This window comes from Chiloscyllium plagiosum, unplaced genomic scaffold (genome assembly GCF_037043375.1).
Source record: "Chiloscyllium plagiosum isolate Xiang-an unplaced genomic scaffold, Cpla_swu_hap1 HiC_scaffold_21, whole genome shotgun sequence".
Lineage (NCBI taxonomy): Eukaryota > Metazoa > Chordata > Chondrichthyes > Orectolobiformes > Hemiscylliidae > Chiloscyllium > Chiloscyllium plagiosum.
In genome coordinates this window covers 44,880,880-44,906,317 of record NW_028270159.1, presented here as the reverse complement: position 1 = coordinate 44,906,317, position 25,438 = coordinate 44,880,880, and the positions used below count along the sequence as shown (strand labels likewise).

At 42.1% G+C, this 25,438-nt stretch overlaps 1 protein-coding gene across 4 annotated transcripts in view; it reads left to right on the top strand.

The window, feature by feature from the left end:
- The window catches only part of abca2 (ATP binding cassette subfamily A member 2), a 559,549-nt gene that overhangs the window by 483,112 nt on the left and 50,999 nt on the right, over positions 1 to 25,438 (top strand). For all 4 annotated transcript variants that reach the window (XM_087998533.1, XM_087998535.1, XM_087998534.1 and 1 more), the window contains exons 37-42: positions 6,823 to 6,970; positions 10,330 to 10,453; positions 12,880 to 13,012; positions 15,483 to 15,603; positions 20,899 to 21,077; positions 21,996 to 22,137. In XM_087998533.1, coding sequence (XP_087854659.1) covers positions 6,823 to 6,970; positions 10,330 to 10,453; positions 12,880 to 13,012; positions 15,483 to 15,603; positions 20,899 to 21,077; positions 21,996 to 22,137 — 847 coding nt within the window. The remainder of the gene's footprint in view (positions 1 to 6,822; positions 6,971 to 10,329; positions 10,454 to 12,879; positions 13,013 to 15,482; positions 15,604 to 20,898; positions 21,078 to 21,995; positions 22,138 to 25,438) is intronic.

The window sequence follows — 25,438 nt, the reverse complement described above, 5'->3', positions numbered from 1 at the left end:
TGTACATCTCTATGACTCTATATGACAAATTCTGATGCTTTTTGTTTTATTTTGTTACCAAATTTATACCAGTCCCAATTTCTCAGCCAACAATCCTGTAAGAACATAAGAAATTAGAGGAGTAGAATATTCATTCCCTCATGTCTGATCTACATCAGGCCTCAACTCCTCATTAACACCAGCTCCTCCGAGGCCTCCATTATTCTGTTTCAAAAATCTACCTGTCACATCTTTGCTTATTTTCAGTGATCAAGTATCCACAGCTGTCTTGGGTACAGATTTCCAAACATTCACTGCTCTCTTGAGGACGATCTAAATTTTAAATTAATGTCCCCTTAGCCTGTACCCGTGCCCCATAGATTGAGATTCCCCCACTAGTGGAAGCAGCTGATCAGCATCTACCCTGTCAAGCCTCCTCAAAACCGTGTTTCAATAAAATCATCCCTCGTTCTTCTGAACTTTAATGAATAAAGCCTTTACCTGTTCAGCTGCTTTTGATAGGTTCAGCTCATCCCAAAAATCAGCCTAGTGCATTTCCTTTGAACTCTCTCCAGTACATGTGCATCCTTTCTTAAATACTGGGACAAAACCTGAATGGGTCACTCCAGGAGCAGCGACACCTACACCCCTGTGTAGATTTAAACAAGATTTCCTTACTATTAAGCTCCAAACCCCTAGCAAAAAAGGCCACAAGTGTCATGTCTTGGATTGTGAATGGTCATCTTTTATTTCAAATCTGAACAGGACAGAGGAGCATGCAAGCTGCCCGTTCTGTACTCGCCAGGCTGACTTGAGATATGCAGCAAAGGTTGTGCCCCAGAGAGTCAGAGTTCCTATTTCTGTTCACTGCAGCAAGTCCTCTGGAAAGTGTGTGATTGTGTAAATGCTGGGTGAGACATACCCTTCCACCTTGAAGTAGCTCATTGGGACTTGCAGTTAAAGGTCAAATTTGGATCAGTTGTTCATTGGTTGTTTCCCCACATGTGACCGTAGCAAGATTCAGGAGAGATAGTACCTAAAAATCAAAAAGACTCAACCAAATCACTTTGAATAAATCTTCAGCCTGTGATAGTCACCATAGTCCACTAGTCAAGAGAGAATTTGGTGTAAAAAATGCCGTTTTACTTTATCTCTTAGTCAGAGAAACAGTCATTCCTGATTAGTCAAGAAAAATCCTGATCTTTAAAGTAAAATACTTATGTCTGTATAGTTAACGTTTTTGATTCACTTACGAGTAGGTAGTTTTTATTTCTGCATTACATTTAATTACTTGACTTTATATTTGACTCTTTTCTGTGGATGCTGTGCCTTTTTTTATCTACCACCTGCACTGCAGAGCCCCAGTCACCTAAGAAATCTGTGTCAAACTACCACACCCAGCTCGAGTGGAACATATAAGTAAGGCAGTTTTGCTATAGTTGTACAGGGCGCTGGTAGGACCACACCTGGGATACTGTGTACAGTTCTGGTCTCCTTACTTACGAAAAGATAAAATGGTTGCAGTTGTTGTGGGTATGTTCGCCAAGCTGGGAACTTGGTTTGCAGATGTTTTGTCTTCTGTCTAGGTGGCCCCTCAGTGTTTTGGAGCCTCCTGTGAAGTGCTGCTTTAATGTGTCCATTGGAATTTATTTGGTTTTGTTCCTGCTGCTTCCGGTTGCCAGTTCTGGTTGTTCGTTGCAGTGATCGGTAAATTGGGTCTAGGTCAATGTGTTTATTGATGCTACTGGAAATTCTCTGGTTGTGCTCTGTTGGGTTTGTCCTATTATTGCTGTGTTGTCCCAAGGGAATGCATTACAAAAAGTGGACAGAAAAAGCGCACACACGGACCAGATCCGGAACTACAACAGCAACCACCCAAACACACACAACAGAAGCTGCACTAAGACCCTGTTCAAAAAGGCTACAACACACTCCCAATCTACGAAGAGAAGAATGGGAGCACCTCTACAAGGTCTTTGCCAAGAACGGATATCCCTGCAACTTCATCCACAGATGCCTGGCAGACAGACTACGCGACATGGACATGTCATGACTCAACACACTAACCACGCTACCTTACATTAAAACAAATCTCGGGACTAACAGCCAGCTTCTTTGACCATTTGGGTTCATGACAGCCCATAAACAGACAGCTACACTCAGATAACATTTCACCAGGTCAAAAGACCCCATACCCATCATGTGCAAGACAAACATAATTTATAAGGTTCCATGTAGGGGCTGCATTGAAACACTATATAGGACAAGCAAGCATACAACTAGCGATCAGCATTCATGAACATCAAGTAGCCATGACCAGCTTTCCCTAGTAGCTATACACACAGACAACAGGGACCGCAAATTCAACTGGGACAGCACAACAATAATAGGACAAGCCAAACAGAGGACAGCCAGAGAATTTCTAGAAGCTTGGCACTCATCCACGGATGCCATAAATAAACACATTGACTTTGACCCAATAAACTAATCACTGCAGCCAGTACCAGATTCAAGGCTTTCCCATAGGAAAATATCAGAGGAAGGAAACTTTAATAACTGTATGGACTCCTTGGATATAGAGTTCAGATAGTGACACTCATCACTGTTGGCAGACAAAATTCTTGCAAGTTTATGAAGAAATTGTTATCTTCGAATAATAGCCTTGAAAGTTCTTTTCAGTTTTATTTTGATTCAGTGGTTAATGACAAAGGTAACTACAGTTTAAACCACTTTTATTTCGGAATTATAGCAAGTAGTCAGAGTTCAGGTATGACCTGGGTGTGGTAAATTGTCTTTAAAAGAAACAAAAGCAAACTCTTTCAAGGGGAAGAGAGATCTGGTTTTAATGGGAAAAAAAGTGTTGTCCAAAACAAGAGGTGCGTCATTGCTTTCCCATCGAGAATTATTGAATGCCAAGCATAATAACCCAGAGTTCAGTAAAAGCAGTGCATTCGCCCTCACTGTCAACTGTGAAGTGTCAAACTGAGAGGGTTGACTTTGGAGCACAAGCCTTTAGATTATTATTACCGCTGTATTCTAAAGGGAATATTTGGAACCATTGTTAGTTCCATCCTTTGTTTTAAGTTGGATAATGAACAACTAACAGTCCAGAACTAAATTGGCACAGATTCATACAAATGTTAATGTATTTTATGTAGTTTGCTTCATGCCAACAGCGCATCTGCTGATGATCAAATTCCATCATAATTTGTATTATTAGCAAAGGCACAGTTACCAGGCCGAGTTCCTTTCACTGTGACCATTCTTCAAGAACTGGAATCAAAGTTTTGACTGAACGTAACTCTCTGTAATGCTGGATTTAAGTGATTAAACAGTGATTTCAGTGGTTCAATTTAAGTGCAGGAGGGAATGCATCAGAAGCATATCTGAAAATGAAGTGCCAATCTGTTGAAACCATAACACCAGACTACTTCTGTGCCACACAGCAAAAGGATCATGAAATAGACAGGGCAAGTGACCCTATAATCAACAGACCAGATCTAAGCTCTGTGGTCCTGCTGCATCAAATCTTGAGTGGTGATGGACAATGAAAGAACCGTTCAATTTTTTAAGACTCCATAAACATTCCCATTCTCGGTGATGGAGGAGTCCAGCAAGCCAATGCAAAAAAACAAAGTTAGAGTTTACATATCCATTTTCAGCTAATAGTGCTGAGGCCACCAGCATTACAAGTGTCAGTCTTCATCCAATTCGATTCACTCCATATAAAATCAAGAAATGGCTGAAGACATTAGACATTGTAAAGGCTACAGGCACTTGCAATGTTCTGGCAATAGTACTGAAGATGTGTTATTGTGGCCGCACCCTGAATCCTCCACTATCAACATCCTGGGGGTTATTATTGACAGAAACTGTACTGAACTAGCCATGTAAATACTGTCAAGATTAGAGTAGTGCTGGAAAAGCACAGCAGATTAGGCAGCATCTGAGGAGCAGTAATTTCGACGTTTCAGGCAAAAGCCCTTCATCAGGAACGAGTTTGGAAGCCTCGGGAGTGGAGAGATAATTGGGAGGGGGGGTGGGGCTAGGGAGAAGGTAGCTGAGAGTGCAGTAGGTGGATGGAGGTGGGGTAAAGGTGATAGGTCAGAGAGGAGGGTGGAGCAGATAGGTTGGAAGGAAGATTGACAAATGGGACAGGTCATGAAGACGGTGCTGAGCTGAAAGGTTGGAACTGGGATAAGGTGAGGGGAGGGGAAATGCGGAAACTGGTGAAATCCACATTGATGCCATGGGGTTGAAGTGTCCCAAGGCAGAAGATTAGGTGTTCTTCCTCCAGGCTTCGGGTGATGAGGGAGCAGCGATGGATGAGACCCAGGGCCTGCATGTCCTTGGCAGAATGGGAGGGGGAGTGGAAATGTGGTCTCCTCCACATTCGAGAGACTGGACGCCTACTCGCAGAGCGCTTCAAAGAACATCTCCGGGACACCCGCACCAACCAACCCCACTGCCCCGTAGCCAAACATTTCAACTCCCCCTCCCACTCTGCCAAGGTCCTGGGCCTCCTCTATCGCCACTCCCTTACCACCTGAAGTCTGGAGGAAGAACGCCTCACCTTCTGGCTTGGGACCCTTCAACCCCAAGGCATCAATGTGGATTTCACCAGTTTCCTCATTTCCCCTCCCCCCACCTTATCCCAGTTCCAACCTTCCAGTTCAGCACCATCCTCATGACCTGTTCCTCCTGTCAATCTTCCTTCCCACCTCCCCCTCCACCCTCCCCTCCAACCTATCATCTTTAGCCCCACCTTCATCTACCTATTGCACTCTCAGCTACCTTGCCCCCAACCCCACCCCACCCTCCCCTTTATCTCTCCAACCCTGAGGCTCCCAGCCTCATTCCTGATGAAGGGCTTTTGCCTGAAACGTCGATTTTCCTGCTCCTTGGATACTGCCTAACGTGCTGTGCTTTTCCAGCACTGCTCTGATCTTGACTCTAAACTCCAGCATCTGCAGTACCCACTTTTGCCATGTAAATACTGTGGCTACAAGAGCAGATCAGAGACCCTGCAACAAGTAACTCCCTTTCTGATTACTTAAAGCATTTTGACTGTCGACAAGGCACATGTCAGAAGTGTGGTGCAATGCTCCCCACTTGTCTGGATGAGTGCAGCTCCAATAACATTGTAAAAGCTCTGTATCATCCAGGATGGCGCAGCCCACTTGATTGACACCCCATCTACCACCTTCAACATCCCTTCCTATAAAACTGCACTGGCTCCTTCAACAGCACCTTTCAAGCTCATGACCTCAATCACGTAGAAGGACAACAGCGACAGATGCACACAAACAGCAACCATGCAGGTTCTCTTTCAATTCGTACACCATCCTGATTGAAACTATATCACTGTTCCTTCGATTTAATTGGGTCAAAACCTTGGAATACCCTTTCTAACAGCACTGATGGTATCCCTGCACCCCAGAGAATGACAGTGGTTAAAGAAGGCAGCTCATCACCACCTTCTCCAGTATAATTAGGAATGGACAATAAATGTTGGCTCAGTCAATGATGGACCCCATGAGGGTCTGGTTTCATGCTATATGACTCCATTAAAGGATTTTAAGAAAAAAACAGCAATTTTTATTTAAACCACAATTTCTAATGTTTGCAGTTTTTCTATTAAACTATTTAAAATTGCATGTTATAAATAAGAATTTTCCAAAGCAATAATTCTCCAAATGTCGCAGTTGTTCTGAAAGCATCCCTTTGTAAAGTGTTGTACTGCCACTTCTGATGCTGATCTTTCTTCATAATGATCTGCCTGTGAATGGCTAGCAGCATCACATTTAGTTTGTGTACAAGGTTTTCATACTTCAAAACCTTGTACACAAAATTTATCAGGAGAAGAGCTGGTGCCTTAAAGAGAACACAAATTGGTGGGTAGCATCAAGTTAATTAACATTCAAATGTTGTGTGGAGAATGACTGCTTCAGCGATGCCAATCATTTGAGTTGAAAATACAGACAATGGAAAGGCAGATTTGAAAAATTTGGTATCAGGCTTATTTCCTGTTACATGAATTAGACCTTTTGCAGTGTGTTTGCCTTCTGGCAGGTTATTCATTGTTTTGTGTTAGTTACTTAGCAACTTGACCACAGTCAATTGCCAGGATAATAGTGTGGTGCTGCACTGTCATCCACACTCTTTAGGTTGAATCATAATTGTTGTGATAAGCAAGTGTACTTAATCGAAGGGCCCAAATCTGTCCTGTGATCCGCAATTCATTAAGTGACAGTGCATGGATTTGAGAGACCTCAGTTTAACTCTGTTCTTGACTCTGTAAGGAAATCAAAGTCGCCAACTGGTTTTGTCCACATTGTAACCAGTATTGTCTCCAGTGTAGCCTATTATATTTTATCAAGGCTTCGATCACTTTCTAAAGCCAGCATAATTAATGTCTTTGAAACATCTCATCCTTTGAACTCTGTCTCAAATCTTGGTGGTACCTAGCACGGGTCTGGCACTAGATTGTACCACATGATGGTAAAAAGTGAGGTTGCAACATTATTCCATTCAATGAACACTCAGTACTGTCTTACCTATTGGGACAGGGTGGGACCAAGAAGCTTCTATTTAAGAAAAGAGGGAAAGTCAGCTATTGGTCTCCTTTTAATTGCAGAGTGTCTTCAGTAGCACTGGACACCTCTCCGGACCCTGGTAGTGGGGAATGTTATGTGAACCATTGAACCATAGAAGTGATACAGCAAAGAAGGGGGGGGGGAGTGGGACAATCTTGTCCATGATGTCATTGAAAAGAGGGAGGAGCATAAACTTGGAAAGTAGGGGCATGATCACTGACCTTTACTGTTGCTGCTTGCTCTACAGTTGGTCAATCACACCAATTATGTATCCTGCCTCCTTCTGGTTTGAGGTTCCCAGTACAGCCTATGTCTTCCTGATTGTCATCAACCTCTTCATTGGTATCACGGCAACGGTTGCTACCTTCTTGCTTCAACTTTTTGAACATGACAAGGTGGGTATTTGGATGGTGTAAAATTCTATCTTCTCCTGCAGTTTCACTTCCCTTTCTGCCATACTTCCCACAATGAGTAAGTTGGAGAGCAAAGGTCAAGTGGTGGGCAATTAGCCTGCCTCTTGGATTATTGCCAGCTTTTACTCAGCTGTGATGTTGGTTATGTTATTTCTGGTGCTGATGTTGTTACAGTTGATCGTGTATCCTACCATTTAAGAATGTCAACATGTACTCACGTGCATGGGTCAATCTTCTGTAAAGATCAATCCCATCATTTTTTGGATTAAGAAACTGTAATTTGACATGTACGTCATGTAAACGTGAACCTTTGTATTTCAGGAATCAAGGTCCAAAAATTCAGAACCAGAGTACAATCCTGGAGATGTTAGCAATTTATTTAATTGTAAATGTATTAAGCCTAATGAAAATGCATACCAGTAAGTCAGAGCTTAAAACATTGCTGCATTTGAGTTTTGTTTTCATTTATTCAATTTATGGGAAGTGATTACGTTGTGAATGATCATTCATAAATTTTTTTTGCTTTTCTTTTGAAACTTCATTCCATTGTGATGATCCTTTTTGGCTTCAACTTGGCCTCAAATCAAGCATGCAAATCAACGCCTGAAAACTTTACCCATAGAAGAGTTGACCCCATGGCTTTTGGCTTAGAACGTTGCCCTCAAAAATTCAGTTTTTAAGTGAGCATATATAGTGTGAAGAATTATTGGTTTTGTTTCTGTTTAACGACTGTCATTGTTGAATTTCTACACGTGTTCTGAGGACTGTGTCCATTACTGACAAGGTTACATGTTATTGACTTGCTAAAGAAGAGTCGCTGGACCCAAAACGTTAACTCTGCTTTCTGTCCACAGATGCTGCCAGACCTGCTGAGTTTTTCCATCAATTTCTCTTTTGGTTTCTGATTCCAAGCATCTGCAGTGTTTTTTTTAATATATACTATCAAACTTACCTAGTTGACTCACGCAGGTGTTAATGGTGGTGGGATTTCTCCAGAAACTGTCATAATTGTTAGACTGATGGGACTGTTGGGAGACAGTGAGGACTGCAGATGCTGGAGATCAGAATCGAATGTGTGGTGCTGGAAAAGCACAGCCAGTCAGACAGCATCCGAGGAGCAGGAGGATCGACGTTTCAGGCATAAGCCCTTCATCAGGAATTGGTGGGACTGTTCTGAAATGGACAGATGTACTGACCCAATCCTGCGAATGTGGACAAAATGCAAATTTGAAACCGTGAACCCCAAAGTGTTCTTGGCCACAAGTGCCTCTTGCCCTATTAAGTGCACTGTCACAATCCGGCATGTCTTCACATATAGACAGCATACATTGAATGGTAATATAAAAGCAGGAAATGTGTTTGCTGGAAATCTGAAACCAAAATAGAAATTTCTGGTGAAACTCAGCAGGTCTGGCAACATCTGTGGAGAAAAATCAGAGTCAACATTTCTGGTCCAATGACTGTACTTCAGAACTGAGATTGGCTTGGATATGGTGATGTAATATGTTGATGGAAGGGGCTGGGGGTGGGGGGGGAGGGGAAGGAGTGAGCTGATTGGTGGAGATGGAGCCCAAAGGGAGAGAACGACAGCTAGGCAGACCAAGAATGGATGATGGTCTGCCAGGGAGAAAGAGAAGCTGATGATGGGGACCACGAATAGGTGAGCTCTGAGCTTCACTAGAGCACTACAGCAAGTCCGTGACAGAGATCTCGCCCAGTGAACAGACTGGTGTGTTAACATGACAGGCAGCCAGAAGCTAGGGGTAATTTTTGCTGATGGAATGTAGGTGTTCTGCAAACCAGTCACTCAGTCTGTGTGTCATCTCCCTCATGTGGAGGAGACCACATTGTGAGCAGTGAATACTGTAGACTAGATTGTGTGAAGTGCAGGTAAAGAGCTGCATCACCTGGAAGGTGTGTCTGGTGCCTTGGATACTGAGGAGGGAGGAAGTAAATGGGCGGGTGTTGCATATTCTGCGGTTTGATCATTTGTTTTTTATTAAACAATGATATCCAAAAGAGCAAGGACACCACCCAAATGAAGGATACCAAGGTGGTGCTGTAATGGTAATGTCATTGGGCTCCAGACTAATGTTCTGTGTTCAAATCCCACTGTGGCAGATATTGAATTCAGTAAGAATTTTTAAAAATGCTAACTAAATGGCATTCATGAAACCACTGCCAATTGTTGCAAACACCCGTCAGGTTCACTGATGTTCTTTAAGGGATGGAACTACGTAGGATCAGATAACAAATGAAAACAGTGGTTGGCTAGACCACTACATTCCTTGCTGACAGTTATTCACTATGGTAAGCTATGACTTACTTTTAGAATACAGCATTCATTTCTGGTCTCCCTGCTGTAGGAAAGGTGTTGCTAAACTTGAAAGGGTGCAGAAAAGATTTTCAAGGATGTTGCCAGCGTTGAAGGGTTTGAGCTACAGGGAGAAATTGGATAAGCTGAGGCTATTTTCCCTGGAGGCTGAGGGGTGACTGTATAACATTATAAAATCATGAGGGGCGTGGATAGGGTGAGTAGCCAAGGTTTTTTTCCCTAGGGTAGGAGAGTCCTAGGGGGCATAGTTTTAAGGTGAGGGGAGAAAGACTTTAAAGGGACTTACACCACAACTTTCTCAGGTAGAGGGTGGTGCGTGAATGGAATGAGCTGCCACAGAAAGTTGTGGAGGCTCGTACAATTCAACATTTAAAAGGCACCTGGATGGGTACATGAATAAGAAGGGTTTGGAGGGATATGGGCCAAATGATGGCAAATGGGACAAGATTAATTTTGGATATCTGATCAGCATGGATGGGTTGGACTGAATGGTCTGTTTCGATGTTGCACAACTCTATAACTCTATGGGAGGGCTATCAAAAGCTTCAAGCAATAAAATGGAACAACATAGATTTTCTTGTCTCCATGTCTTGACAGAGATAGAGGGATCCTTGTTGACATTGCAATAAAAGTGGTTTTATTTCCAGTCCATTGTGGGTATGCAAAATGTAATATTGTTCCTGACCTCTGATGTCACATTGCTGAGCACCTGCGTTTGCCAGTTGTGTGTTTAGTTTATGAGAGGTGTAGGAAGGCACTCACGATAGCCCATGTATTAAAACTAACAGCCATGAAAATAGCGGGAGGAGGATAATCACGCGATGGTAGGTCTTCATTAAGATATGACATTGAACATTATTGAGTGCAATCTTTAACATCTACGTTGAGAGTCCTTTTGTCTGTTTTTGGACAGTAATGGTTTTACAATTATCCTTGTACTTGTTTCCGTTTAATAGAGTTGGGTATGTTTCCAATATCCTATACCTTCTTGGCCATGTCTTTGCAGGACCTGAAAGCTGTCAACAGCTACCTGAAATCCTGTTTCCTCATCTTCCCAAATTATAACCTAGGCCATGGACTGATGGAAATGGCTTACAATGAGTACATCAATGAATACTACGCAAAAATAGGTAAATATGAAACTGTTACTCAAGACTTTAATGTTGACCATTAAAAAGGAAGATGACTGCAGAAGGAAGGTTTTGAACATTGTCTGCATCATTACCCAATAATGCCATTTACATATCTCCTTCGGCAGAGACATCTGCTTTTGTGAATAAATTCTGGGATTGAGATGGTGGCACAGTGCAAACAAGTGTTCACCCCCGATGTTACTCGTGTCAATGAGAATCGTTGGCTTACACATCTTTTGTTTTGGCTTCCAGTATGCCCTTGCTTTACAGAAAGGGGCAGTTGTAATATAAAAGGAAACAAACTCTTGAGATGAGAGTGGCAAACCATTAGAATTACCACCCTTGCAGCAGTAGTTACAGCAGCAAGCTCCTGCGTGACATTAAATCAGAGCTTGTCCTTATAAAACTTATTATACAACAGGAACGTCAGAATGTGTAATGAAAGAGAGAGAACAATTATATATTGATCAGAAGAGAAGGAAATTTGGGGCTACGATTGTGGATGAGAGTGCAGAGAGAATTGGGAGCAAATTAGTTGTGCTACCATTCTAACCAATATAGCAAACTTCTGCATTGTTTAAATATATTAATCTCAATATGTTGTGTGAACACCTTTTACATTATATTCAGTGTAGTAAGCTATTAACAAGGTCGTGTTGCTATTTTATAGTAAAACCCTGACCAAAGAAGCCTTTTTGTATTCTGTACTTAACGGTCAATCACATATATTGAGCAATCGTTACTGTTTATTAGTAACCAGCCAAAGTATAAACCTTGTCTATATAGCAGTGAATCTCAACCATGAAAAAATGAAGAATGGTCAACTAGTCATTAAAAGTGGAAAATGCGCTATTTGTTGAAGGTTTGCTCGTATAAACTTTGCATTTCACCACATCTAGCTCACATTCTTCCTTGGCCATCTGGATTAAGTCGAGAGTGTGGTGCTGGAAAAGCACAGGAGGTCAGGCAGCATCTGAGGAGCAGGAGAGTTGACATTTCAGGCAAAAGCCCTTCATCAGGAAGATTTCTTGATGAAGGGGTTTTGCCCGAAGCGTCAACTCTCCTGCTCCTCGGATGCTGCCGGACCTGCTGTGCTTTTCCAGCACCACACTCTTGACTCTAATCTGCAGTCCTCACTTTCGCTATCTGGATTAAGTGACAGGGAATGAATGAGGGCTTGCAGCAAATCAAATAAGGAATACCTCACAAACTATTGTATTGTTTCACTCCAGGAGGCACAGACTGGCAACATTTCAAATGCATTTTCTAATACCGTAACTACGTTTGTGCGAGACAGATCTATCCATGTTCCTAATCATATCCTGAACTGTCTCGGCCATGTTCAGGACATGTGAATGCTAGCATATACAATTCTCCATTCCCAGCAAATCAACTTCAGAGTGTAAATGGGGTGGATCTGACAGCAAGAGAATTGGTTAATGTAACATAACCTCCCACTGTCAGCTCCTTATGATGTTCAGGAAACATGAGGCCTCTCCCAGTGACTAAGGTGTCAGCTAACAGATTGGAAAGCAAGGTGTGTAGTCAGGTATATGGTTTCACCTGGTTAAGCTATTGCAATATCTCTCTGCACATTTAGCCCTTTAGCCAAACTGCAACTTAATTTTGTACTGTGGGGTGTGTCCCTACAGAGAGCATGAATGCGTTCCATTATCAAACTCCACTTATTTGTTTAATTCAGAGGCTTATGGACGGTATTAGGTTTTTGTAGGAGACAAGTAACTGACCAAACAAAATAGACCAATGAGCATTAGAATACATGATTCCAGCAACCAACCTGGTTGGTCAATTTTCTTTCGAACAATCAAGGTGGCAACCAATGATTAATCAGCTGGAAAGTTCACAAAGTCAGTAAGTGTAAGATGTTGTGTCCGCTTTTATCCATCTACCAAGGGCCGGTTAGCTCAGTTGGCTGGGCAGCTGGTGAGTGATGCCAACAGCACATTTTCAATTCCCTGAGGTACCGACTGAGGTTACCATGAAGGGCTCTCCTCTGCTGAGGTGTGGTGACCCTCAGGTTAAACCGCCATCCGTCCCCTTTCTCTAATGAGAGAGCAGCCCGTAATCCACTGGGACTTTTACCTTCAATCCACCAACAAATCAACAAAGTAGTCTGCACAGCCATTTCCAGGAATTAAGGGAGTGATCAAATTCATTTGTGTATAAGACTCCTCCCTTTGCCCTGCCACAGCTGAAGGTTCTAACCCATCCTGAGATCTACTTTGACATGACCTCACCTATGTGATTGTTCTTCACCTCATGGACATGTGGAATGCAGTGGCAGTGTCGGTAGCGGACATCACTGTTTCAGGCAGTGGTGAATTTGGTGTTTTTATTTCAATGTGACCTGTTGCCATTGAAATATGACCAGAGTGAAGCCTGTGTATAATTTCTCCCGGCAGGCCAGTTTGGCAAGATGAAATCGCCTTTTGAATGGGACATCGTGACACGAGGCCTTGTTGCCATGACGATAGAGGGGTTTGTGGGCTTTTTCATCACCATCATGTGCCAGTACAACTTCTTCAGAAAGCCACAGTGAGTCCATTAAGTGACGAAGCGAATACATGCTATCTGTAAGCTCGTGTGCCGTCTAGAGTTGCCAACTTGATGGAAAATCATTGAAGTGCTATATGTTCTAGCATATTTGTCAAAAGTGTGCATGCATGGGTTATTCCTGTGATCTTTGTGGCACCCGGATACAATGCACAGTGCTGACTACCCTCTCTTGCCCTACCCTCAACTTCAGAATTTCTAAAAATTCCCTAAAGCTATTATTAAAAAAATTTAGCAGGCAACTCAAATCAGAAATGAGGGCTGATCCAGACTTCAGGATTCATACAGCAGTGAAGCTGATCCTTGCTAAAAGAGTCAAGAGAGTTTTGGCAATGGCTTTATATTTTCCACTTAGGAAGAGATCTGTCAAATGGAACAGAGAAAGTCAAAGAAGGCCAACATTTTAAGATGCACCAAGACTGCAGACTAACATGGCACACAAACATGTATATTTCTTGTTAGAGTTCTGATGAAGTGTCTCTTGACCCAGAATGTTGATTAGATTAGATTCCCTACAGTATGAAAACAGACCCTACGGCCCAACAAGTCCACAGCGACCCTCCGAAGAGTAACCCAACCAGACCCATTCCCCTACCCTATGTTTACCCCTGACTAATGGATTTATCACTCTAGGCAATTTAGTATGGCCAATTCGCCTAATCTGCACATGTTTGGACTGTGGGAGGAAACCAGAGCACCCAGAGGAAACCCACACTGACATAGGGAGAATGTGCAAACTCCACACAGACAGTGACCTGAGGCTGGAATTGAACCTAGGTCCCTGGTGTTGTCAGGCAGCAGTGCTAATCACTGAGCCACCGTGCCGCTCAGACTCTGCTTTCTCTCCACCGGTGCAGCTAGACCTACTGAGTTTTTCCTGCAATTTCTTTGTTTGTTTGTTGTCACCCGATTGTTCACCACTTAAATGGAAATCTGGGTGAGAGTGGGACAGAAAAACGAAATAGTTATTTCACATCTTTAACCATATTGGGATTTCCAGTGAAAGACCCCAGAGCATTTCAAAGTGGTTTGTTTTCTCGAACAAAATCTCACTCCAAATCGATTGGGGTATTATGTTGGATGTTGTGGATGTTCAAGAGACCAAAATGATACCATGAGGATTGTGGAACTGGAGATTACAGAGATAGAAAGGACATGGAGGTGATTTAAAATGAGGACAAGAATTGTAATGGAGGTCAAGATTTTTCTCAACTGGGAGTCAGTCTAGCTCAGCCGAACTCTCTTGACTCTTTTAGCAAGGATCAGCTTCACTGCTGTATGAATCCTTAAGTCTGGATCAGCCCTCATTTCTGATTTGCTTAATGAGGGAATGGTTGTTATCTGAGTTAGAACGGTAGACAGCTGAAGTTTGAAAGAAGTTTGGAAGGTAGCATGTGGGAGACCAGGTAGAAGGCCATTGGAATAGTCATATCCAGAGGTCACAAAGACTCAGAGGAGAGTTTTGGCAGTGGATGGCAAGGGGAGGTGATGACCTAATGGTGTTGTTGCTAGACTATTAATCCAGAGACCTGGGTAATGGTCAGGGGACTCTGGTTTGAATTAAATTTGAAAGAAGTCTGGAATTAAGTGTCTAATGAAACAATTATCAGTTGTCAAAAAATACTCAGCTTGTTCACTAATCCCCTTTCAGGAAGGAAATCTGCCATCCTCACCTGGTCTGACCTACGTGTGACTCCAGACCCATAGCAATGTGGCTTACTCTGAACTGTCGAGTGTGTGTTACGGGAAAAGCACAGCAGGTCAGGCAGCATCCGAGGAGCAGGAGAATCGACGTTTCAGCCATAAATGCCCCTCTGATGCTGCCTAACCTGATGTGTTTTTCCAGCAATACACTCTCAACTCTGATCTCCATCTCCATCCTCTTCATGTGAATGGATGTCAAAAAAAAATGCAGATGAGCTGAAGTAGAGGGGCACTCAGCCTGTATTCAGGAGATAAAAATAGCTGATAGTTGGGAATGGCCTGCATTTAGTCAGAAGTTCATTTTGGGGTCAAATACGTCACCAAAGTTGCAAATGGTCTGGATCAGTCTCAAGACATTTGCCACAGAGAGGGGCAAAGTTGATTGCTCGGGAATGGGATTTGGAGCAGTAACCAAAAATAATGACTTCAGGCATCACGGCATTTCGGAGAAAATTTGGAACCATCAGCATTGAATATTGGATAAGGACTCTGATCATTTTACAATGATGGGAAAGTTGAACAAGGAGATGGTGAGATAGGGGCATTCAACTCTCAAATTAGTGCTGATTTATTGTTGACAATGTGATAAATGGTTTTTAGGATCTTTTTAACCAAACGTCTGTTGTAATCTTGTGATTTCTCTTGAGCACGCTACTGTATATAATATATGCACTTCGATCAGGAGCTTATGGAATTATATTTGTTTTGGAAAGTCTATTTTGCTTCATCACATTATTGTGCCTAACAGGCGCTTGCCAGTTTCTAACAAGCCAATAGAAGATGATGATATCGATGTGGGGAACGAGAGGAGACGTGTGCTGCGAGGAGATGCAGATACTGACGTTCTTAAAATTCAGAACCTGACAAAGGTAAAGCAAAGTGAAATGGGAACATTGAGAATACTGTCTCTTTGAAGGAAACACTTCCATTCCTCAATGCCTTTGCCCCACATGCCCAGCATTCTTACAATGGGAGCTGTTGAGAGAAGATTCACTAGGCTGTTTCTGGGGTAACAGGATTACCTTCTGAGAAAATGTTGGGATTATACCCATTGGAGGTTAGCTGAGTGACAAAGAAGATTCAAAGGGAACTTAACAAGGTGGTAGTAAGAGTTTCTCCTAATTATGGAATCTGAATTGGGATAAAATTTCAGAATAAGAGTGTCTCATTTAACATGGAGATCAGAAGGATTCCTTTTCTCCCAAAGGGTTATTATTGTTTGGAATTTTCTTCCTCAACAAGTAGTGGAGGCAGGATCATTGAACTGCTGCAAGGGTGAGTTGGAATTTTGGTTCATAAAGGAGTTCATGGTTATAAGGGACAGGCAAGAAACTGGAGTTCAGGCCACATCAAATCAGCTGGGATCTTTTTGACTGGTGGAACCAATCTGTACAGTCATACAACACAGAAGCAGACCCTTTGGCCCAACTTGTCCACACCGACCAGATATCCTAGATTAATCTAGTCCCATTTTCCAGCATTTGGTCCATATCACTTTAAACCTTTCCTATTCATGTACTCATCCAAATGCCCTTTAAATTTTATAATTGTACCAACTCTATCAAACCTCTAATTTTAACCTTCCTATGGCAGCTCATTCCAGACATGCACTGCCCTCTGTGTGAAAAAGTTACCCCTCAGGTCCCTTTTGAAACCTTTCCCCCTCACCTTAAACCTATGCTCTCTAGTTTTGGACTCTCCTTACTTGGGAAGAAGACCTTGGCTGTTCACGCTATCCATACCCCTCGTGATCTTATAAACCTCATCTCGAGGGACTGAGCAGTCTGTTATTTCTTATGTTGTGTTCTCGTGTGGCTGAAGGCATTCCAAAGTACTTTACAGTTTGTAATTGAGGTGTTAGCATAGTGGTCATGACAGTCCAGAACCCAGGGCTAATGTTCTGAAGACATGGGTTTCAAGTCCCACTATGCAAGCTGGTAGTATTTGAATTCAATGAAATAGATCTAAAAAAATCAAAGTCAATCTAATGGTTCTGTTGAGTGTCATTCAATCCCATCCGGTTCTTATATGGACAAACATCTGCTGTCCTTACCTGGTCTGGCCTGCATGTGACTCCAGATCCACAGCATTTAATTTGACCATCAGCTACACTCTGGGCAATTGGGGATGGACAATAACCGCTGACTCAGCCAGCAATGCCTACATCCCATGAGCAAATTAATTATTGCTATTATATTGGTTCAGTCTTTGTGGTTGCAAAGACTGTGTGACTATTGCCACTTAAGTTCGATTTCAAGGAGCAAATCAGAGAGCAAATTCTGTTGTCAGCCTGCATACGTTTTAAGGTTGCTAGTATCCAGTTATCCTACACCTCTTGAAGCTTCACTCAACCTTATAGAAGTTTACTAAATAATGAGGGATATAGATAAGATTAATGGTCGTTGTCTTTTCTTCAGGATTGGGGGCACATTTTTTAATTTGAGAGAAGAGAAATTTTAAAAAGACCTGAGGAGCAAATGTTTTTACACCGTGTATATGGAATTAACCTCCAGAGGAAGTGTTTGATGTGGGTATAATTGCATTGTTTAAAATACATTTAGATAATTACATGAATAGGAAATGTTTGGAGGGATATGGGCCAGGAGCAGGCAGGTAGCACTAGTTTAAATTGGGATTATCGTCGGCGTAGACTGATTGGACCGAAGGGTCTGAATCTGTGCTGTATGACTCGATGACTCCAAATGACTTGGCACTGCAACACATGAAGTGTGTTCGTGGCTCAGTGGTTAGCACTGCTGCCTCACAGCGCTAGGGACCCAAGTTTGATTCCAGCCTCGGGCAACTGCCTGTGTGGAGTTTGCACATTCTCCCTGTGTCTGCGTGGGTTTGCTCCAGTTTTCTCCCACAGTCCAGAGATGTGCAGGTCATGTGAATTAGCCATGCTAAGTTGCCCATAGTGTTCAGGGGTGTGTAGGTTAGGTGCATTAGTCAGGGGAAAATGTAGAGTAGTAGGGGAATGGATCTGGGTGGGTTACTCTTCGGAGTGCCAGTGTGGACTTGTTGGGCTGAAGGGCCTGTTTTCTCACTGTAGGAATTCTAAAACAAAAGTGTGGGATGTTCCGGGAAAGTTAAAGTCGCCATAGTCCTACTGGGAGCGTAGGCTGCTCTCTTATTAGAGACAATCATCTGGACCCTCATTAACCACAGCAGAAATGTCAGGACTCATCCATTGAAATGTAAACTTTTTTTTAAGGTGTGACACATCTTAATTGTTCCCAAACAAAGTGTCCTATGCTCCACATTTACATTTACAAGAGTCAACTGTCTTCCCTTCAGGTTTTAATTATTGTGAGAGATTTTAAAAATATTTTTAAAATAATTTGTACTCTTATTTCCAACGTTTTCCTGAACTACATCCCCTCTCGTTACTTTGCTTTCTGATTCTAAATTGGATTGAATAGTCTAACTTGTAGTTCTCCAGTATGAATACTTCAGTATCTTTGGTCAAAGAGACTTGTAAACGCACAGATCCCAGATCCACAGGGTACACCATTGTTTCAGCAGCCTGGTTACTATGAAAGAGCCCACAAATGTTTATAGAAACTGCAAGGATAATGTCAGCAAGCATTGTTTTTATTTCATTAACTTGTCTAACTTGTAGTTCTCCAGTATGACTACTTCAGTATCTTTGGTCAAAGAGACTTCTAAACGCACAGATCCCAGATCCACAGGGTACACATTGTTTCAGCAGCCTGGTTACTATGAAAGAGCCCACAAATGTTTATAGAAACTGCAAGGATAATGTCAGCAAGCATTGTTTTTATTTCATTACTGATTGCAAAGTCTGCCTCAACTTAGGGAACAGAATAGTCAAGTCATAGAATCGTAGAGATCTAAAGCATGGAACAGCTCCTTTGGCCCAACTTGCCCATGCTATCCACTACACAGCAAGATCCCACAATAGCAGTGTGCTAATGACTAGTGAATAATATATTGAATTGATGTTGATTGAGGGATCAACAGTCCCCAAGATGTGTGCGGGAGTCCATTATTTATAGAAATAGTGCCTTAGCTCCTTTACATCTACCTGAGAGGACAGACAGAGTCTCAATGTAATGACTTGCTTGCAGAATGGCAACTTAGATTGCATTGAAATATTTCTGATCCTCCTGTGAGCAGTAATGTTAGTGGAGATTTAATCGCTTATTGAAGGTCATTATGACTTTTGATATTCTAAATCCTGAACTTCAAGGGTAGACCATGACAGAACGGTATTGTCACTAGACTAGTAATCTAGTGTTCCTGGCTCATGTTCTAAGGAAATGTGTTTGAATCTCACTTTGACAGATGGTGAAATTTGAATTCAGTTTTTAAAAAATAATCTGGAATTTAAAAAGCTAGTCTCATAGCAATTTTGGAGCCACTGTTGATTGTTGCAAAAAGCCAAGTGGTTTACTAATCATCTTTAAGGAATGAAATCTGCCATCCTTACCTGGTCTGGTTTACATGTGACTGCAGACCTGCAGCGATGTGGTTGACTCTTAACTCCCCTCTGACTTGGCCTAGCAAACCACTCGGTTCAAGGACAATGAGAAATTGACATCTTGCCAACAATGCCCACATTTCATAAAAGGATAATAGTAAAACCAAAGAAATGAAATAGGTGATATTGTATTCTGTAACAAAGGGTCAGTAACCAGAGGATACAGTTTTAAGGTCATCTGCAAATAAAACCAGAGGTAACATGCGAAAAATTCGGAAGAATAGAAGGACACTTGAGTGGAACATGAATGAATTAGCTGGGCTGTCTGCCCTGATTTGATTTGATTTATTATTGTCACATGTACCTAGGTTCAGTGAAAAGTTTTGTTTTGCGTGCAACGCAGGCAGATCATGCATTACCAAGTGCATTAGGGTAATTGAACAGGACGAGAAATACAGTTACAGCTGCAAAGAAGGTGCACAAAAAATAAGACCAACATTGCATTTGAAATTTGAGAGGTCCGTTCAGGAGTCTCATAACAGCGGGGAAGAAGCTAATCTTGAACCTCTTGATACATGTCTTTAAGCTTTTATATCACCTGCCCAACAGAAGAGGTTGGAAGAGATTATAACTGGGGTGAGAGGGGTCTTTAATTATGTTAGCTGCCTCTCCAAGGCAGTGAGAAGTACAGATGGAGTCAGTAGATGGAAATTTGGCTTACATTCTGGGCTGTCTACACAAATATCTGTGTTTTTTACAGTCCTAGGCAGCATAGTTGCCGTACCAAGCTGCAATGCATCCAAATAGAATGCTTTCTGTGGTGCATCTATAGGTTTTTGTGCTGTCCATACTCTGTGTAACTCCACCTAAGCCTTAGACAAAAAAGGTGGGTTATGATCTGGAGTGTACTACATGAAACGGGTGGCAGCAGGAGATTCAATAATAATTTTCAAAAGAGAATCAAATAAATGCTTGAAAGAAGTTTACAGATAATGAGGCATGGGAGAGAATATAAATAGATAATTCTTTGAAGGATTCGACACAGGCATAATGGGGTAAATAGCCGCCTCCTGTGCAGTGTTATTCTGTTTGGAGAGGTTGCCTCTAGCATGGTATTTCACCTGAACCAGCTTATGTTATCTGTAAAATGGGAAACTGGGTGTGGATTTTGTGCTGTTGAAGAATCTAATAGATATTACAGCTTAAACGCACATATATTACATCAACAGGCACACACATGTCAGGATTAGCATTAAACTATGAAGTTGCACATCGTCGAATGCTTCCAATCCTACATCATGCTTTACGTGATACTAGCTCAGATGGAGTCTGTGGCATTTATCCCTTCTTGTCACACACTGACATGATATCAGCATGTTTCTATAAGGCGTACTGACATAATGAACCCCTAAGGTTGCATTGATATCCTGACCGTGAGGCATAACACAGCTGAGATAAACAGTCATCTTAGGGCTATTTCTAATATACATTGAATTCCCAAAAAAATGGGCCTCCTCAAAAAGTTTGGATATCATCCATAAAAATGTACCATTCAGGAGGCTAAAATAGATCAATCATGCCAAGCTTTCTAAATGTACAGAAATTCCTGGCTAATGATTAATAGAGGTCATGTATCTACGAGTTGTATTCAGTGACTGGATGATAAAATCAGAAAACTAACATTCAGACTTGACAGTCGTTCTATCTGTGCCACCTCTAGGTGTACAAGTCTCGGAGGATGGGCAGAATCCTCGCGGTAGATCGTTTATGTACAGGTGTGCGTCCTGGAGAATGCTTTGGGTTACTGGGAGTGAACGGAGCCGGGAAGACGACAACATTCAAGATGCTGACTGGGGATGAGAGTACAACAGGTGGAGAGGCCTTTGTGAATGGAAACAGGTAAATCAACAGCACGGTGGCTCAGTGGTTAGCACTGCTGCCTTACAGCACCAGGGACCCGGGACCCGGGTTCAATTCCCGCCTCGGGTGACTGTGTGGGGTTTGCACATTCCCCTGCGTCTGCATGGGTTTCCTCCAGGTGTTCCGGTTTCCTCCCACAATCTAAAGATGTGCAGGCCAGGTGAATCCCCTGTAGTGTCAGGGGTAAATTAGGGTAGGGGAACGAGTCTGGGTGGGTTACTCCTCGGAGGATCGGTGTGGACTTGTTGGGCCGAAGGGCCTATTTCCATACTGTAGGGAATCTAAGCTGAACAGAGTGGCCTACTTCTGCCAGAAAAAGGAAGGTGCTTGATCATAGGGTATAGGACGGGAGATTCAGAGGGGATTTTGGGGAAAAAAAATCCTTTTCACTCAGTGGATAGTGGGAATCTGGAATACACTGCCTGGGAAGGTAGTGGAGGCTGGAAACCTTACAACCTTTAAAAAATATTTGGATGAGCACTTAAACTATCTTAACATTCAAGGATATGGGTCAAGTGCAGGAAATTGGGATTAGCGCACTTTTAGCGGTAGTTATTATCATTGCAGACTCATTGGGCCAAAGGCTCTTTCTTGCACTGTATGCACTTTTCTCTCTCTCTCTCTCTCTCTCTCTCTCTCTCCCCCCTCCCCCGTCTCTCTCTCTCTCTCTCTTCCCCCCCATCCCCTTATCCCTCTCTCCTTCTTCCCCCCCCCCCAATCCCATTATCTCTCTCTCTCTCTTCCCCCCCACCCCATCTCTCTGTCTCTCTCTATCTATGAGGTCAACTCTCAGTTATTGATTTCAGCCTTAGCTTCAAAGGAGAAGTTCAGAGTTAAGCGCAACCATGCAAGGCAGCACTGTACTACACCTACCTTCCTGTTTGTTGTCTGTTGCAGTATTCTCAAGGACCTGCTCAAGGTGCAGCAGAGTATTGGATACTGTCCACAGTTTGATGCTCTTTTCGATGAGCTCACAGCCCGGGAGCACATGGAGCTCTACACCAGGCTCCGTGGAGTCCCCTGGAAAGATGAAGAGCGGGTAAGAGTTGGGTAGAGGGCCACAAATCACACATCAATATTACATAGAATTTATTGTTCCCCACACAGACAGGCCATTCAGCCATTCTGCTCTATGCCAGCATTATCTTTTAATTCACGTTTGGTAGCGTACAAACTAATCATCCATTCAACATAATGGGTGCACAAAGCTTGTACATCATTGTCAAAGGGAATTAGATGGTAAACTAAACGCTTGAGTCTGAAGTATTTCTCTGAAGTTGTGTTAAAATGGAGTCTCAGTTATGACAGAATCACGATCCTGACTCCAACATGCAGTATTAGTGCATTATATAATTACATTATTTTTCTATATAGTATTATATAAATTAATGTTTTATTGAGCTTGTGGAGATAGAGTGAATCATGAAATGTAGTCAAGACATGAGAGGAAAATACTAACATAGGAAATGAAGGTAGGAAGGGACAATGAGAATAACCTAAGCATATATGACACTGAAGGCTAGATTTTATTGTGTCAATTAAATGCCAAAAATATATCTGAAAGCGCCCCGCTTTCACAACAAAACAAAATGATAGAGCTCAATGACAAGCACAAATAAGCATAACTTTAGGTATTGGAGTTGGGATATTATGTTGAGACGTTCAGGACATTGGTGAGACCTCTTCTGGAGTACTGTGCCCAGTTCTGGTCACCATGTTATAGGGAAGATATTATTAAGCTGGAGAGGGTTCAGGAAAGATTTACCAGGACGTTGCTGGGAATAGAGGGTTTGAGTTATAAGGAGAGATTGGATAGGCTAGGACTTATTTCCCTGGAGCCTAGGAGTTTGAGGGTTGACCTTGTAGAGGTTTACAAAATCATGAGGCGTTTGGATAAGGTGAGTAGCAGATGTATTTTCCCTGGGATGGGAAATTTCAAGACTGTGGGTCATATTGTTAAGATGAGAGGAGACAGATTTAAAAAAGACATGAGAGGCTCTTATTTTACACAGATTGGTTCGTATGTGGAATGAACCTTCAGAGAAAGTGGTGGATGTGGGTACAGTTACAACATTTAAAAGGCAGGTAAGTACATGAATAAGAAACGTTTGAAGGGATAGTACAGATACAGGCAGATGGGACTGGTTTAGTTTGGGATTATGGACTTGTTGGACTGAAGGCTCTGTTTCTGTGCTGTATGACTCTATGATTCTATCTTGATGGATTTAAGCTTAGAGTGTTAAAAGAGGTTCCTGTTGATGTAATCGAAATGTTGGTGTTAATTTTCCAACATCTGCTAGGTTCTCAAAAGATCCATCAGGCTGTAAAATAGCAAATATAGCATCTCTATACAAGAAAGGAGAGAGGCAGGAAACTGTAGGCCAGTTAGCTAGACATCTGTCATGGGGGAGGTGTGTGAACAGAATGTTGATGAGAGTTATATCTGGGCACTTAGAAAAACTCAAGATAATCAGGAAGGGTCGATATGGTTTTGTGAACAGGAAATCAGGTTTAAGGAATTTATTGGAACTCTGAACTAGTAGCATGTGCTGTGGGTAAAGGGCAATGTAGAATTACTATAATTTGATTTCCAAAAAGCATTTGACAAGGTACCAGATGAAAAGTTATTACATGAAGTAGGAGCTTATAGTGTCTAGATAACATATTAACATGGACAGAAGACAGGCTAACTGGAAGAAAAAGGGTATGCATTTCTCCAATTGGAAGGACATGGTGAGTATTGTCCAGCAAGGTACTGCACTAGACCGTTAATTTTTTGCAATTTATGTCAGCGACTAAATGAAGAGAACAAAGGCATGGTAGGTACATTTGCAGAGGATACAAAGATAGTAGGAAAGCATGTCATGAAGAAGACATAAAGATGGGTAATGGTAGGTTGAGTGAGTGGGCAAAAAGTCTGGCAGCTAGAGTATAATGTGAAAAATATTGAAGTTCTTTTTGGCAGGAATCTTGAAAGAGCAGGGTATCAATTAATTGGGGAATCATTGCAAAATCCCACGGTCCAGAGGGAACTAGTTGTCCGGTGCATGAGCTAGTGTGTAGACACAATAAGTGATTAAGATGGCTGATGGAAAACTAATCTTTGTGTTATAGGATAGATCAGACCCCTCAAAATATTTAAAGAAGGTAGCCTAGACCCTTATGTTTCCTTATTTTAAAGGCAAATGTATTGTGCTGTGTTCCAAGTGCAGCTTGATTGGTCAAACTACTCGATATTAAGCAAAATACAATGTATTTAAACATTGGAGTTAAAATACAACAAAAGAAATAACTTAGAATAACTTAACACCATTGGAAATCTTAACAGAATAATAGATACAGCAACTATTGCTAATTAACTGTTCCAATATAATAACATCTCATAAACATAAAAAGGAAAATTCAGAAAAATCGATGTATTCCACACCAACCCAGCAGTAGAAAGAAACCCCAGCTTCTTGCTGTAACCGAGAGAGGGCAAAGATAGCTTCTACTTCAAACCCACAACAGCAATTGCCTAAAGCTAAACCCCAAAACTAAAACAAACTAGAAATCCTGGTCTGTGAGAGCTGGCAACACCCATCCAGGCTGCTTCTATTGTTTCAACCTTTAAAAAAAGACTAAGGCCTCACAAGCTATTTAATTTACTGGCTCTCCAAGTAGACAGCTGGGCATCTCTGTCCTAACACTTCTCCAAAAAAACCAGGACAAAATAACCCCTTAAAGCTACAGCGCCATCACATTTGTTACAGAAGCATTGAACATATTGTTGAGACGACATCTCAAATGTGATTTTGGTCTTTTTATTTAAGGAAGGATGCCAATACATTGGAGTTGGTTCTGAGGAGGATTACAGGAATTAGCCTCGAATTAGCTGGTTGTCTTGTGAAGATAGGTTGACAGACTCGGCTTATTTCCACTGGGGTTTAGAAGAGTAAGGGGCGACTTGACTGAATTGTATATGATCCTGAAATCACAGAGACTTGGTTGAAGGAATGGCATGATTTGCAACTAAATGTTCCAGGATATAGATGCTTCAGACAGGACAGGGAGGGAAGTAAAAGGGAGGGAGGAGTTGCATTGTTGGTCAGGGATGATATCATGGCTGTGCTAAAGGAGGACAGTATGGAGGGCTTGAGCAGCAAGGCATTATGGGTAGAGCTGAGAAACAAGGGTACAGTTACATTGTTGGGGCTGTACTATAGGCCTCCCACCAGTGAGCGTGCAGTGGAAAAACAAATAGGTAACCAGATTATGGAAAGATGTAGAAACAACAGGATAGTGGTGATGGGAGATTTTAGTTTTCCCAACATTGACTGGGATACACTTAGTGTCAGAAG